Source organism: Myripristis murdjan, chromosome 7 (genome assembly GCF_902150065.1).
Source record: "Myripristis murdjan chromosome 7, fMyrMur1.1, whole genome shotgun sequence".
Taxonomy (NCBI): Eukaryota; Metazoa; Chordata; class Actinopteri; order Holocentriformes; family Holocentridae; genus Myripristis; species Myripristis murdjan.
Genome location: NC_043986.1, coordinates 34,106,237 through 34,122,921, shown reverse-complemented (window position 1 = coordinate 34,122,921; position 16,685 = coordinate 34,106,237). Strand labels below are relative to the sequence as shown.

Genomic DNA, 16,685 nt, shown 5'->3' with positions numbered 1-16,685 from the left:
GTGAAATGAGGGTGCTGTGGATGTCCAGGAGGGCGGCACCAGTGATCTGCAGTGCATAGTGTTTACTATGGTCCTAGGGTCCAGGTAGGAGGAAGGATGGAAGTTAGAAAGAAGTTTCAGCTTTTACCACCATCTCATAGCCTTGTTGATGAAATGAGAGTGAATTACCCATAAGGTGCAACTTCCAATAAGATAAGGATGCCAGATGCTTAATGGATTCACCACTGGGGCCCTGAAGTGATGCTTAATAGCTGTGGCGCAGTGTGGACAGTGAGGGCTCTAGGAGGCTATTAGCATTACTACCATCAACAACACTTAAAATGGAGTTGTAAGCGCTTTTAGACAAAGCACATCTCCCCTCTAATGATACCACTGCCTGAAAGAGAAAAATTAGCTAATGAGCAAAACGACTCACTTTTCTTCACACCAAATGCAGGCCTTTTCAGCTAATTTGAACTCTAGCAGAGTATTTCATCTGCAGGAAAAGACATTTAAGAAAAAAAAAAAGAAGGCTGTGTTTAGATGGCTAGATGTCAGCCCAGTTCAGATGGGGTGTATTTTTCTCTAATTATATTCAACGTTTAGTTCCAGCAGTCTGAATTAGATAGTCTTTTTCCTCTTGCTGCTGGAGAGCAGCGGGGCAATTTTATGAAGCGATTTGTTTAAAAGATGCCAAGTTGCAGCGGAGTAGTCTCTGCTGGCATCATTAACTACTGCCCTTCTTGGTATCTGCTTCTTTATGCCTCAAATAAAGTAAGAACTCAAAACTTGAAGTCTTTATGACTTATTGTATCTCTTTTATAACTGAGAACAGAGACCACTCCAGATTAAACAGTGTTGCAGGCAGAGCAAATTAAGTGACATGACCAGAATAATCCTTTTTGCAACCTAAAACACATAACATGTATGTACTAAATATATATTCCGTTATATAGCAGTTTGAAGTTGTTCCTGGATTTAAAGGGAAAATCCACCCCAACGCCAAGCTCACACACAGCTTTTTTTTTTCTTTCTTTCTCAAGTGTCGCCATCTTTTTCTGAGGGACAAGAGCTACCAAGAGCAGGGCAGACTGGGCGTGGTTGTCACACATTTTACAGTTGTGTGTTTCTTTCTTAGTGCCATAACATCATAAACAGTGAACACAAAGGGTCCATTGTCACTTCTGGTCTGTAATTGCGCCTCAGTGGGGCTATGCTGCAGCAGTTTCCAAGGTGCTAATAGCCCATGGAATACCTATGGACCAAGCGTCAGAAGCTGGGCTTACCTGGCTTTTGGCAGGGAGACAGGTGCATTGATAAGTAGCAGCTGCACAGATGTCAGAAGAACAACGGATAAGTGAACTATGGATGACAAGCCGACAATATTGGTCGAATGAGCACGAGGGCTGTGCTCACAATCTGGGAGGTGGATATTATTATATAACAACGAAAGTGATTAATGAGAACACATCTTAGCCTACTTGTGTTCTAGTTTGTTAGATGGTGTTAACTGTAGTTCCAGTATGGCTATTTTAAGTTACAGCCTGAGTCTGACAAGTCTGGTTATGTTAACTGGAGTTGTGTTGTGTTGTTGTGACATTTGCAGCGAGGCAGCATGCTAAAGGTGGGTTTTAAGGCCATATTGCAAGACCATCGGCATGATAGTAGAAACACCAAATGGTTTTTGTTCTTGTGGCTTTAGGCCGTTGGTGTAACATCATCGAAGACAGCCCTAGCTGGCAATATCACAACAGTGGAAAGGCAGTTAAAGACACATTGTGACAACCACCCTTATTGTAGTGTTGGTTGTGACAGGGTGTGGGGTTGTTCATTGTCCCTATATTTGTGCAATGATTTTTCATTAAAGGTTATTTAAAAAGAAAAAAATCTTGCATTTTAACTGTCTCTATTTTAACAATCTAAGTGCATGGTCTGAAGTGCATGGCATAAGTACATCTAGGGTTTGTCCAAGTCCACTTTTGTTATTTTAACGGTAGAAGAAAGCATTGCCGCACCAGGCACATAGTTCAAAAGGGTTGTACTTGGTCTCTTAATTAATCATGGGTGTGTTTTGGGCGTAGAGTTAAACCCAATGCTAAAGGGGAACCTGGTAACACTGATGAGTCAATCTGTAAATTTTGTCTGAAGGTGGCAGCATCTGGAAGCAACACTTCTTACCTACACATATAAAAGTGCTCAAGTGACCCTAAAAAATGGTGCTTTTGACAGGTTAGAGCTCTTAATGTACGCTTTCCTCAGGGTTACATGTCAAAAAAGATGATGGCTTCTGAGGAAAAAAAACACACAGCCTAAAACAACTGTTAAAAACAAGCAATGTGGCTACACCTGGCATTTCAGAACATTGTCTTGTGTGGTGATGCTTATTTCTTATTTGTTGGTGTATTTATGTATTGATATAGACACAGTAGTTTGAGGGAAATTGGCTACAACAAAAAAGTAAATTACAACACACAGAATAATTCTGGATTAATGGCGTATAAGGACTTGAAAATTGGACTGTATCATAACGAGATAGAGTTAGTATTGATGCCACTGATTTTGATCAAAATACAATTTCTGTGAACGGGTTCTACCAGTGTACAGCCTCCATAGCCTTGTTCTCTCACATGATTTAAGCCCATGCACACATGCATTGACACAGTGTGAGGGAATGACCCATGCTGAGGAGAGAGACCTGTTTCTGCCCCACCCCCATTCAGCCTAGCAATGGCTGACACAAATGGGAATCTGATTGACCAATCAGGCAGCTTAAAAGGCCAGTTGTCGAGCAGACAGTCGGGTTTCACAGCCGATATGGGAAATGAAGTGGCATGCAGGAGGCCCTCCTAATGGGATTATCATTCACTTATCCCCACCAACGCTCACTGATGTAGAATTATGCCATGAGGATTTCCATCTTGAGGCTACAAGCTTAATCTTCCTTCAGGGAACATACATTGTTTTGTTTGTCAATATTTGATGAACTATATAACTTTATATCGTTGTATGTAGATGACCAAGGTGACCAAGGACCATTGTCTGGAGATTATCAACAAATTCGAGCCATGCTCTGAGAACCAGAAGCATGGGGTTCTGGGTATTGATGGTAAGTGCTCTTTCAAGGACCCTTATTGCCTCAGCCCCATTTACCACACATGATCTACATTTATATGCTTGGACACTTGAAAATGAACCACCTTACATTTGGATTATTTTACCATTTTAGGATTAAGATGGCATTTTTAATGTAATTTTGTAAAATTTGTACATCGTGTGCTAACCACATAATGTACTCCTTGTTAAAGGAATTGCCTTTCAATTTTAAAGAGACAGATAGTTGATATCTCACTTCCCCAGTAGCTGTTATTTCAACCCATTCTCACTCCCAGGGCATCAAATACTGCAGCTTGGTAACAGCGTTCTGCACGATACCAATGCCAAAATGCACCATTCGGCATTGCATGCAAAAGGCACCCTTTAGAAGCCAAAGGCACCCTTTGGCTTTACTGGATGCAGAGGATGCTACAATAAAATGAAGAGTGAGAGAGTCTGTGAAACGACCAGGTCGGGGTGGATTGCAGCTGTGTAAGTCACAGGACTTTGACCCAGGTTTTGTGCATGAATGTAACCTTTCTCTAACCTTAACCAAGTGGTTTTGTCACCTAAACCTAGCCTTTCCCTAACCTTAACCAAGTGGTTTTATTAAACCACTTGGTTAAGGAGAAGCCCAAAGCCCAAACCACCAGGCCTAAAGCCAACCACATGACAGCAGGGAAGCTAGCGGGGAAGTGAGATAATACCACATTTTTTTAAATGGGTGAACTGTCCCTCTCTAGCTGTTTTAGCAATTGATTTTTGTTGGACGGGCCCATACATGCCTGTTGAAATTGTCAATTGCCATTATCTAGATTCTCATTTTTGCCTTTTAGAATCCATAGTTTCTTACTTAACAGTCTTTGTCTTTGTCCTTATTAACTGATTGTAATATATTGATGTGTGCAGTGCTAGCAATCCAGGTCCCTTGTTGCTGTTGATTCATGGTTTGCAGGAGCTCATTTAGATATAAAAGGCACAGTATTTTGTTCAACCAAATGTATCTACAAACACCAGGGTGAATCCTGCTTCTGCTTCATTATTAAAATATATTATTCTGCAAAACATCGTAGGTCTTATTGCCAATATGTCTATACTGCCCATCCAGTGTCCAGTTTCCAGCTCCAAGGCCATACGAGTAGCTTTTGAGAGTTCTGAAAACAAGGGCTGGTCTTCAAGTCTGTCCCACTAAGGCTTTCATTATGATCAGTTGTCACGTTAAAATGTGCCTGTACTGAGGCTACAATAGTCCCTTGGCTTATTGGGCTAGTTGACACAGATTTCAGCTGTTAATACACATTTGCTGTGACACACACCTGCAGACATGCATGAGCACTCAACAATCAGTAAGAAAATAAGGATCACACTTTTCTTAAGCAATTCCTCTCCAGCTACGGGAATATATTAAATTAAACTAGACACCATCCCAGTGGAAATAGAAATGTGTCGCCTCTTGTTCCAGGTTTTACCAACTACATGCGCAGCCCAGCAGGGGACATTTTCAACCCAGAGCACTACGAAGTCCATCAGGACATGAGCCAGCCACTGTGCAACTACTTCATTGCTTCCTCCCATAACACTTATCTGATGGGCGACCAGCTCATGTCACAGTCCAGGGTGGACATGTACGCCTGGGTGCTGCAGGCTGGCTGCCGTTGTGTGGAAGGTTAGCACAAACATGCAGACTTGAGCATACTCGTATATAAGTGTTATAGAATTGCCGAGATTAAAGTCATGAATTTACTAGAAGAGACTCGCAATTTATGAGAAAAAACTTGATAATTCTATGATTATAAAGTCATGAATTTATGAGAGAAAAACTCCTACCTTTTCTTATACTTATCTTTCTTATACTCTTATTTAAAAGAAGTATATGGCTTGACTTTGCACGGTTTGATCAGCGTCACACTACAGATGCTGCTGCTCGCCGTGTATCAGGCCTGCAGTTGATGACCTCATCTAATTCTACTTTGCAGTGGGATTAAGTAACAATTTTAGCCCAGAATCACAATATTGTCACGGCAATGTCTCTTCAAAGTCCAGATGCTGATGAGAATATTGTGACTCTGGGCTAAGGTCACCTTCTTACTAAATCCCACAGTAGAAGTGAAACTATTTTTAATGTATTTTTTTCTCATACATTTGTGACTTGATGATTTTTGGAAAAAAAGACTATATTCATGACTACTATATTTAGATATTCAAAGTACAAGATATTTACCATAAATTACAAAAAAGCACAAGTATAAATAAAAATGACAAGAAAATGACAAAAGAAATCACCTGCCAAAATTACAAATGAAGAGAAATTAACTGAATTTTGTTCAGAATTTTGTTCATGCTGGTATGTTTCCCCCTTTTCCATGTCCATAGTGGACTGCTGGGACGGGCAGGACGGTGAGCCCATTGTCCATCATGGCTACACCCTCACCTCCAAGATCCTCTTCAAAGATGTCATTGAGACCATCAACAAGTATGCCTTCGTCAAAAATGAGTAAGTTTGATCAGACACAGAGTTATAGATTTCACTGGCAGTAAATGTTCCCATCAACCCATTTTATTATGCACATTTTGTCTTACTGAATAAAAATGCTTGATGGAAAAGGCAAAGCCTCAGTAAAATCTCAAAAAGCCTCATTAAAATCTCAAAGTGAGCACAAAAACAAAGTTTTTTTTTTTATTCAGAAAAAACAAATGTGATCATTTGCAATGGAAATGCATTTGCCAAATAAAAACAGGACATAGGTTTTAATCACATGACCAGTTGTTGTTTGACCTTTGAACTCAGACAAAGTGCCTGTCATGGCAGATGACATCATCAGGTGCAGGTACTGGTTGCTCCTAAACACGTCACATCATCTTTCTCACACACAGGACGCCATGCCTCATTGGCCAAAACAGATGTTAACTCTAACTTAATCCAGTGTTTCTTCCTTTTTTCTTTCTAATTTTGCAACATTTAATTATTGATTTGCAAGTAATTTGTATGTTTTACAGCAACATGGCTAGTGTTATTATTTTCTCACTTGTTCACTCACTTCATTTATACACTCAGTGGGCTTGCTCACCGACCCATCTTTCATCAATTTGGAAAATCGATGTGGAAATTCAGGCACAGCAGTGTATGGGCATATACTGTGTGCTGACACCAAACGTTAGCAAGATAGCACATGCTCACTGATTCTACACCTACAGAGAAAAATGGGTTAAATGAGGCGTTGGAATACAACTTCAGCCATCTGTTGGTTTCAGGCATTACAGATTTGAATTTATTTGTTTGTTTGATTTGTTTTCATTTGAATCCATATTCTGATAATACAGTGAATCAGGCTGAAGAGGTGTTCTTATAATTATTGGTAGTCACTTTAGGGTGATTGAATGTCATATGAGCTCAGCTATTTGAGCTTGTACTCTTGCTGATTAGAGATCTGTAGTCTAGTCGAATCAAATGTGAATGTGAACTGACTAAGATTCAACCCAGCTACAAGAAGCAACATGATTTTTGGGCTGAAGCAGCTGCTGTAGCTCAGGTGTCCATCATAGAGTTGTAATTAATAACAGAAAGAAGGAACTTGGTCGTGTTTGCAGCCAGCAGTTGAAGCGACGGTTGACGTGGAGCAACAAGGAAATGTAATGGTATTTAGACCAAACAAGCACTGCAATAATAAAGAAATCCCCAAGCTGCTGCTGGCGCTCCATACCCATATTGGATAGTGGATTGTCCAAATGTGTTTGTGTTTGTACAATAAAATGACAGAGGAAAAAAAAACATGTCCTTTCTGCCCCTGACTGATCAGCAGGCAGAACGCCCCACATGGCTTCTGTTCATACATTTTGGTTTGTTTAATTTTTTGCTCTGTGAAATCAAACTGAATCAAATGAATAGTGCAACAAAATCTCCACTATTTCACTGATTCCAACTACAGTAAGATGGACTACAGGTGCAAAAACTGTCTTAATTATGAGTCCATAATGGGCACGTGAGCTACAGGAGCTGCTTCAGCCCAAAACACATGCTGCTTCCTGCAGTTGGATCGAATCTGAGATTCATATCGCAAACTGCTCCAGAGTTTGTTTGTAAGCAAGAGCTGAGTGTCCACACTGCTCTGGTGTATTCCAGCCTCTAAGATGGAGATTTTGGGATATGCAGCCGACAGCTGTTAGTTTTAAAACTCTGGGGTTCCATAAGAGTGGGAATGGGCGGATACAAAGTCATTTTAATATGATCACACAGCCATAGCACTGACATTATAGCTATAGGCCCACATAGCTTTTGTGATTTGATCCTTATTGTGTGTGGACTCCTTTCCCATTGTCATGGCTTCGTCTGGCAATAGATAATGCTCTCATCTCCCCAACTGTCACATGCCTCGGGTTACACCATTTGATGTTTAGAAACAGTGCAAGTGCCTTACACAGCCTACTGTAATCTGCAGATGTTAACTTAACCATATTACACAAACATGGTGAAAAAGTTTCAGAGCTGTGCTGGGTCCAAAAACTGAAGACACGACCCCACCCAATCCCAAAATGAGTGCTCGCCATATTATTTTGTCTATGACTTATCACATAACTCTGCACTGTACATGTGCTGCACACTATGTAGCCACTATAATACATTTGAGGGCACATCTGCTCGGCACTCATACATTACATCTTCAGTGTAAGGCTAAATTGAAAGTTGACTGTAGCATTATGGAGCATGGATACAGTTCCTGAAGCTAAAACAGTGTAGTATAAGAAGACTTGCAGACATTGTGCTAGGTAATAATCCAATGGATGAACTCAATGCTAGCATTACAGCTGGATTCCAGCCAGCTCCATAGAGGCAGGTAAGGAGGAGTGTGCCGGTTTGCCAGGTTGACTGAGGTGATGACCTGTTAAACGCTCTAAAAATTCTTCTGTTCCTAAAATCTGAAACCTATACTGAGTTCTGAAAATGGAAAATTACCAAGGAGACTTTCTGTGAATAAACAGGAGTAGTACCTCCCTTTACAAGCCTGTTTGAAGCAGTGTAATTTTCTGTCATGTGTCTCTGGCCTCACTAATCAATTTGACACACAACACACACACACCTATTCAGATACACAGACATAAAAACATACACACACCTATCCAGACAAAATCACACACACAAACACCCACCTCATCATAGAAGCTGCATCTGAAGGTGATAATCCCTTCGATATGCACACAATCTGGGGGTTGCTGTGAAAAGCACTATTTATAGAGCCTGTCTCACAAGTAGAATCAAAAGGAGGGGAGACTCGCTGTGTGTGGATGTGCACGCCAGCGTGTTTCTTAAAGCAAAATTGCAGCCACCTAATTCCACAGATAATTGGCTGAAAAGAGAAGGTGAAAGGCTGCACTCAACATCAAAGAATGATATTATTTTCCAGGACATCCTTCCATCCCTTTCAGCCTTCCACGGGGCTGAAAGGGATGTGACTGGGATAAAAAGATTCTCTCTCCAAAACGTTATGCTCCGTATTTTTTCACTGGGGAGCTTGTGCTTACTTGTGGGCCCTTCAGAGGCCTTCTTTACTTGCCAGAGAGTGCTTCACATTTCTGTCCTTGGTCAAGTTCTCTGGCTAGCTTTTGCACCCCTAAGAGAGGAAAGGTGCTCCACTACACAATATTTTGTCTTTCGCCTTGTTCCTATGAATGTATTTAAGTGTATTTAGATTGATATTAGGCTTAAAGATGTGAAAAGGCAAAACAGATTTAAAAGAAAAGAGCTGAAATAATATCATTGCTTTCTTTTCTATACATATATAAGTTTTACATGTTTTGTTGTTGCACAGTACATTTACGATGTATATTTGAGATTTCGTGAAAATCAGTTGTAAGAATAATTATGTAGATCAGATACACTGTACATTGTGAAAGAAATTTCAGTTCCGGTTGCACTGGAGAAAGTTCGCTCAGTGTCGAAATGTCTTCACTTCTCAAAATCACAATAATGCCAAATTAAATGTCGTGATGCCTATTGGTGATATGAAAGGAAACATTGTATTTTTCTGTGATTTTCTTTCTGTCCTTGGGTTTGATTTTTGGAATGAATATGGGACCAAAGTAAGGGCAACATTTCCAACAATATGGTTTTAATTTTCACTTCACTTTTCATCAGACTTAATTAATTTTAATTAGTTAATTTATTTTTACAGAAAGACAACAACACTAAGTTGTAGCGTGTTGCCTTTAATTGCCTTAAGGACAGAGCGGTTACAATTTTCATTTCTGTTTCACTGGATTTATTTGTTTTCAATTCATTGAAGGAAGGATTTTTTTTGAAAGTTTTTTTTATCATTGTTATTGTTATCTAATTTGCTGGTAATTATTTATTATTTTTTGTTATAATAAACTTCTCTAAACTTGCAAATTCTAAAAGGTTGTAACTTAACATGGTTTCAGCAACAAATCTTGGTTTGGGATTTTAGTGCATGTGTGAGAGAACACACACTATGCATTCTGTGACAGGTTACAGAGTGATAGTACATAATAGAATAGCCAAAATAGTCGAATAAATTCAGAACATTGCATCCCTTTCCTGTCCTGCAGCCTTTAAAACCACAAAAAGGCATCACTTTTGCCACGGGATAAGGCTGTATTGCAATATCCAAAATGCGAGCTGGTATCTGTGCTGATATCACAAAATGAATGTATCACCCTGCTCTTCCACATAGGTAATGTGTTAGGCAGCTGTAGCCTACCAGGGAGCATGATCATAAGGTTGTCTTGGGGGCTGCTTAGTGATGCCAGATGCCTAACAGGAAGAACCCCGACTTTTCAGCCTTAAAACTCAGTCTCTTGTGTGTCGTTATCTACCATCTTACAGCTTCCCAGTCATCCTGTCCATAGAGAACCACTGCAGTGTTCCTCAGCAAAAGAAGATGGCCCAATACCTGGTAGAGATCCTGGGGGACAAGTTGGACCTGTCCAATATAAAGGCCCATGAGTCTGACCGCCTGCCGTCACCACAAACTCTTAAGGGCAGGATCCTCGTCAAGGTAATGCCAGGGCAGCGTTATGCTGTGAGTCATGTAGAGCTTGAGTGCGAGTTGTGTTTAACAATTCATAGATCCTGAGTTCCTTGGTGAGAGAAAAAGAAAGATGTTGGTCTCATGTTAAGTGTGAGATTAGAAATTGTTTAACATCTCTCAACAAACTACAAGTTCGGGCTCTTTATGGGGTGTCTGTGTAGCGATAGCTGACTGAGGGCTGTTATTTGGCACAGTGACATTTTGTCACTAAAACACATTATTCTCAGTCCAGTTCACCACAGATAATTGGTCCAAATATGTTAATAGCTGCAGGTCAGGAGCAGTTCCAGTTGTAGTGCGCACCATGTACAGTACAAACACTGCTGACAGTCTGTGAACCGACTCAGCTAATTATCAGTCTTCTGAGACATTTGTAAACACAGGAGTATTGCTTGCTTAACCAAATCAGGCAATGCTGCTTTTTACAGAGACTGCAGCATCATTTCCCCATCTATTTTCCACTGAATATGCCCTTACATTTTCTATGGCTACTATTAAAGCGTATGGCTACTATATTCTGTTTGGTTAGTGGCAGAAACTGTAATGTACAACATGAAAGGGAACTTACACATGCCTTCAACAAACTGCAGCACAAGACCAAGTTGATGAGCAGCACCACCCCTCTGTTGGCAGGAACTGAGCATCAGTGAAGTATTGAGGTTAATGACTGTTTATTGACAACAGATGCTTTCACTCATGAGAGGGCATGGTGCCAATACCTGGCACAGCAAGGACTCCATTGCTAGCCGCCACTTGAGCACTCCTAGGTTTATGTACAATTTCCAGTGTGTTTGTAATGGCACTAACATTATAGCACTGTGAGGCACCACAGTCATATCCATGGTCTGCACTCCAGCAATTGGCTTGCTCACTGCAGTTAGACAATCTGTGGTATCCAGATGCAGTCTCTGTGCAGGTGCCAGTGTCAGACTATTGTCACCCAAACAGCATTGCTGCAGGTTGGCACCCCCTTGACACAGTGATTAAAAATGATTTCTAACCACTGGACAAACAGCCCCACTTGTTAAGCTTCAGTGAAAAATCCATGACTTCAGTCTGAGTGTGATTGCTGCAGTATCGACTGCCGTCACTTTGAGCCCATCTATCCTTTGTAACGTCTCTTCATTGTGTCCCCCACTCCTCCCCCTTGAGATCTGCCACTGAGCGAGTTTGCTTCTACATTACCAGCGTCCCTGCTTAATATGACCAATAACACTAAGTTTGAGGATGGATTACCCATGACTATTATGTCAGTGGGCCTTGGAGGTGCCTGCTCCTATGGGATTCTTCTCAACTCCTACTAGTTCTATGGGTTAAACAGGGAGTGCTGGCCAAAGCCAGTCACAAGCCAAAAAGGAAGGAAAGGGAGTTAAATATTAAGTTCACTTTGAACACCTTGCCTTCACACTTGAACTGCTTGTGGGAAAACCAAGCGAACAAGTTCCTATTTTCTGCTGAACACTGATTTCTTTCTTTCTTATGTTCTTACTTTCTCCACAAGGGTAAGAAACTGCCTCCCAACATTGACGAGAACGCAGAGGAGGGAGATGTGTCAGATGAGGACAGCGCAGATGAAATGGAGGATGACTGCAAGCTGATGAATGGAGATGTACGTAATCTTCCTTTTCTTTTGATGTTGTGTCCTCCAGTTCATGGTGTTTACCTACTCTTACCTATCAAAGGTGCAGTTAGTCTCTTTGTAACTGGCGTCCTGCAGATAAAATGTGAATTTGCTAATCTCCGTGTGTGCATGTATTTCTCTGCTCTTGGTCATGTTTCATTTGAAAGTCAGTATCAGTGGGGTCCTGTTCTCCTATCTTGTCTTTGTAATGCTCTGTTCCTTCTGTTTATCTCCTGTATTGGTATATCTTTCTCTTGCTGTCTCTCTGTTCTCTCTTTCTGTCCCCTCGCTTACTCCTTTCAATGTTGCTTACCTCTTTAAAAGTGGAAGGTACTGTATAACATGCTCATTGTCAGCCTCGCTAGAATTTCTCATCCAATTCATGTTCAGTACTCTGTCATACTGCTTGTGAAACTCTGTTCAAAGTGCTAAATCCAACATAGGACAGGCTTAACATAAGCTTATGCTTCTGCCTGTGCCTTTTCAGTCACGTTTTCTTTTTTGGATGACACTGTTACAAATGTGTTATTTATTGTTTGTGTGACTGAATAAAAACTCAAACTAAAAACTCAAACTCAAAAATGTTCTGTAAGATGTTAGATCAGAGGTCTGTGGTGTGAACATTTTTGATCTGATCCCATGTTGTTAGAATTATGTTTCAACCAATATGGATTTTTTTTTTTTTTTTTTTTTTTTTTTTTTTTTTTATTAAGCCAATATTTTGTGCCATCATTCAATATCTTCAAATTTGACATCTAAAACAGCCTTCAGACCATGGAATTACTTAGACCCTTCCTTGAAACCCAGCATAATGATAATAAGAATAAATATACTTGCAAGCGGCCATCTGTGGGATTCCACCCCAGGGAAAACATAACTTCACAGTGTGAATATAAGTTTGACTGATCATTATGGAAAAGTTCTACATTTCAACAACAGAACATGGGTTGACAGTCCTGCTTCTGCAGATGAAATGTTACCTGACATATTGCCATTTGAAAAATTTTAAATTGTCTTCCTTTTGGTACTTTTACATCTGATTGAATTTGGCCTAATGCATTTTTGGGGCCCTTGTAAGCAGTATAGAGAGAACAGTGAGAATAGAATCTGAGACAAAAATAATTAATCAAGGTGTTACAATAAATGATTTATTTGGTCTGAGTTAGTTGCATATTATAGCCTTACCATGTCACTCTCATTTAGCATTTTAGCATTTGCAAATTATTCCTTTCATGTTATACACTGTTGTCATCAACTGTTATTTCATCAAGGTCAAATGAATATCAAAAAATCTGTGAAACAAGCATGGTGTAGGCAGCTCTGTCATACTGTGTAGAATTTGGTGGAGATGGAGTTCAACTTTGGCTGATCATGACAACCGCGTAGAGTCAGCCATCAATTGATGTGCTTTTGTCATGTTTTTTGGTCTTAAACTTTTGTTTAAGAGTCCTCACGTAATATCAACCCTCAGCAATTTTAGATGCAGCTTTACTGTGCTATGGCTGTGTCACCAAATATTGCCTGTGACACATTGGGATTCATCCCACATTTGTGTCTGAGGTTTGGTTGCTCAAGCACCAAGTGTTAAGGAAAGAATGCCTCCCTGCCTGTTTGCTTGTCTTTGCCATCAATTTCATTTGTTAAATATGGCTAAAAAGTTTGGATTTTCAAACCTCTGGGTAATAGTTATGATGTAGAAATTGCATCATCTGTGTCCACAGTTTTTTGAAATAGGATCAAAGCTGCAAGAGAAATAGCAAACAGGCTTTATATAAAATAAAATAAAAAATTCTAGGGAAAAACTGTTTGTACAATGAATTCATCTTGAGTTGCAAAATCTGAGGAGAGATTTTCTTCGGACCATATGATTCAGGATGTATTAGTTAAAATGTAAAATTATGTGACCATCTGGCCGATAATTTTTCCCTCCCAACTTGTAGGGGAGATCAGATACCTATCCAGCAAATTTGCCTGTTGTCTCTGAAGTACAAAAATTTTAGAGCAGAAAAGAAGAAATGGAAGATGAAGATGATGGTGAATCCTACGAAAAACAATAGGGTTCCCCCGACAGGCTTGAGAAAACCTTTGAAACTATATCAGAAAACATTTTCATGCAATGTGCTTGAAAGGTGGCACTGAATCCATTCAGGTTAATGACCTCCTGTAGACACTATAGGACAAGTGTGCTATTGTTCAGGTCAGCAAAAATAAGAAAACAATCTGCACCCTACGCCATGACTAGACCATATCCATTTTTAATAAATTGCCAATATTTATTAAATAGTCAATATACATGGGCTAACCCTAGCTCTGATACACCTACCTACAGAGAATACTCCCTTTATCCAGTCTTTATCCATTATTTTGCTGGCTGTTCATTCTGTGCACAATCTAAGATATGGATATACAATGCCACCTAGTGGCTTGTGCTTTTGGGCTCTATCTCATCCAGAAAATCTTCATTTCACTTCTCTTACATAACTTCCCACTGTCATTCTCCATCATGTCATCCATCAAATGGTCTGAGAGGTTATTTATTATGTGAAACACAATGTAATGCTTCATCTTTGTTTTCCATGGAACTTGAGCTCACATTACTCTCAACCTGATCTTACATTCTTTTAAGATCTTGCATTATGTTTTTTTCCCCTCCTGGTCTAACCAGGTTAAAAAAGAGGTTTGTCCAAATATGTCTTCACAGTAGGACCTCAGAAGCCCAAATTTTCATGGTAGTCCTTAAAGCAACAAAATTGACTAGAACTGTTACTTGGCCCATGTAAAATATGACAATTTGACAAATGTTTGAATCTTACTGAAAACTTGAATTGCTTTTTTGCAACATTACATTACTCTGATACCATACATAAAATTGTATGGTTTCCCTTGGCAGGATCACTCAGTTGTTTATGGAGAAGATGAATGAATGGCTGAGGTTCTACTGAATGTCCTAAAGTTCCTCTCATTTCTTAGACCACATGCATATCTTCATCCCTCTTTTTTCCCTTTTCCCGTTCCCTTTCTTTCTGTGTAACTCTTACTGCCTACCTTGTTCAGACCTCAGCCAACAGAAAGCAGGTGGAAAGTATGGCCAAGAAAAAGCTGGATAACCTGATGAAGGAGTCCAAGATCCGAGACAGAGAGGACCCAGACAGCTTTACTATTGCTGCCCTGCCCCCTGCTGGGAAGCCCTCAGACAAGGCTGGCCTGAAAGTAGGAACGGATGTTTTTCTTGTTCAATCAATAATTTGAGTTTTCTGTTGTCTCTCTGGGGAGACAACACATCTCTTTTCATGTTGCATTGCAAGCACATGGTCACATGTCCCTTTTATTTAAAGTAAAATTAAACTTTGAGGTTGCATAGTTACCTGGGCATTATGAGTCCAAATATCCTCATTAGTTGTGCTCCCCTGGGCTGCTAATCTAGAATAATGTATTTGTGTCTCCTCATTCATTTCCATAGTACGGTGCAGCAGGTCTCAGAATAACACTTTTGGCACATACAGTAAGCAAACATGAACAAAGTGGATTTTGACAATATAAAAACTAAGTATCCAGTTTTTGAGGAAATTAAATGGTTCTTTTAGTGTTATTTTCCTGTTTGGATGTAGATGCTGTGTCTCCTGCAGGTAGCATCTGCAGCAAACATCCATATCGGATAATTCACCACTATGTTGACTCATTTCACATCCAGGGAAATATGCAACCCAACACTTCCAAAGTTCAGTTTTGCACTAAGTAATCCATGATATCTTCCAGCCTGTTTTCCATTGTCATCATAATAGTGATCAAGACTAAGGCTGGTTCACCAAAAAACTTTACATTTGCTGTTCTAAACACCTGGTGTCAGAAAAGTCCTTCCCAGGAAAAATGATGTGGTGTGGATGAATTGTACCTTCCCGGTTTGTTTGACATAAACAGAATAAGCGGGTAGTTAGCATGAACAGTCATAGCCACTATGGCTGAACAGATAAAGAGAAGAGTGCCACCTCCAGAAACTCAAATTTCAACCACAGAAAAACAAAGAGAAAAGATGTAACAGTACTGGACATATCATTTTTTGACTGTAATATTTGGCAAAAACACCACAGAAATGAACAAATGTGGGGAACGAGGAGGATTTCTGTCATAAGGTTTCGGCATGACTAAACCAAGAGTATAAATTAGGTACACTTCATAAACACTTCCTTCACCACTGATCTGAATTCAAGGCCTAGCCAGCAGAGCGCCACTGCTCATGTCTGAACCAGCACTGCCATCTATGGTTGACTCCATGCATTCTCATTCTGGATGCTCTCCACTGTACGGATTTTTCTCATTGGATGTGAACTGTCATTATCTGTATGGAAATGCACAGTGACGATGAAATGTAGTATTTCAGGTTTCTGTAGATGTTTCTGCTTGAGCAGTTCAGATTGTCAGTGCTTTGTGCCAAAAAAAATGGCGTCAGTTCTTCTTGCATGACTTTGACTGCCTCTCCTAAGAGAAAGTTTTTTTTTTTTTTACTTTGTCTGTGTGGTTTTGTATGTTCTCATTTAACAAACCTGACACATTAGCACTGTAGTATAGCTGTTCTTGCTATTGGTTACTCTTCCTTTTCATGTGTCTCCTCCTCTTCCTCTAATTCCTTTGCAGTCATGTTCAGAGGATGATAATAGCCTAGATGTGAGCCTAGCTTAGAGAAACAGCCTTGTGAAATCCCTTGTGAGTCCCTGAATTGGCTTGGAAAAAGTTATCAGGGGAATGTGAATGAGTAACACTCAAATTTTACTTAAAAAAAAAAAAAAAAAAGGATTTCAAGTGTTTTTTTTCTGCTTCCAGTGCAAAGGTGATGATGGGACGGACACAGCAGATGAGGCAAACCCCAGCAGCAACAAACGCTCAAGCCGTTCCTTCATGGGTAGCTTCTCCAAGCGCAAGGTTGGCCTGTTCATTCCTGTTCCCGTAGCTTT

General features: G+C 40.0%; 1 protein-coding gene across 3 annotated transcripts in view; it reads left to right on the top strand.

The window, feature by feature from the left end:
* Nucleotides 1-16,685, top strand: part of plch2a (phospholipase C, eta 2a) — a 70,630-nt gene that overhangs the window by 34,347 nt on the left and 19,598 nt on the right. For all 3 annotated transcript variants that reach the window (XM_030055327.1, XM_030055328.1, XM_030055329.1), the window contains exons 6-12: nt 2,992-3,085; nt 4,535-4,738; nt 5,446-5,566; nt 9,911-10,082; nt 11,617-11,724; nt 14,791-14,946; nt 16,555-16,653. In XM_030055327.1, coding sequence (XP_029911187.1) covers nt 2,992-3,085; nt 4,535-4,738; nt 5,446-5,566; nt 9,911-10,082; nt 11,617-11,724; nt 14,791-14,946; nt 16,555-16,653 — 954 coding nt within the window. The remainder of the gene's footprint in view (nt 1-2,991; nt 3,086-4,534; nt 4,739-5,445; nt 5,567-9,910; nt 10,083-11,616; nt 11,725-14,790; nt 14,947-16,554; nt 16,654-16,685) is intronic.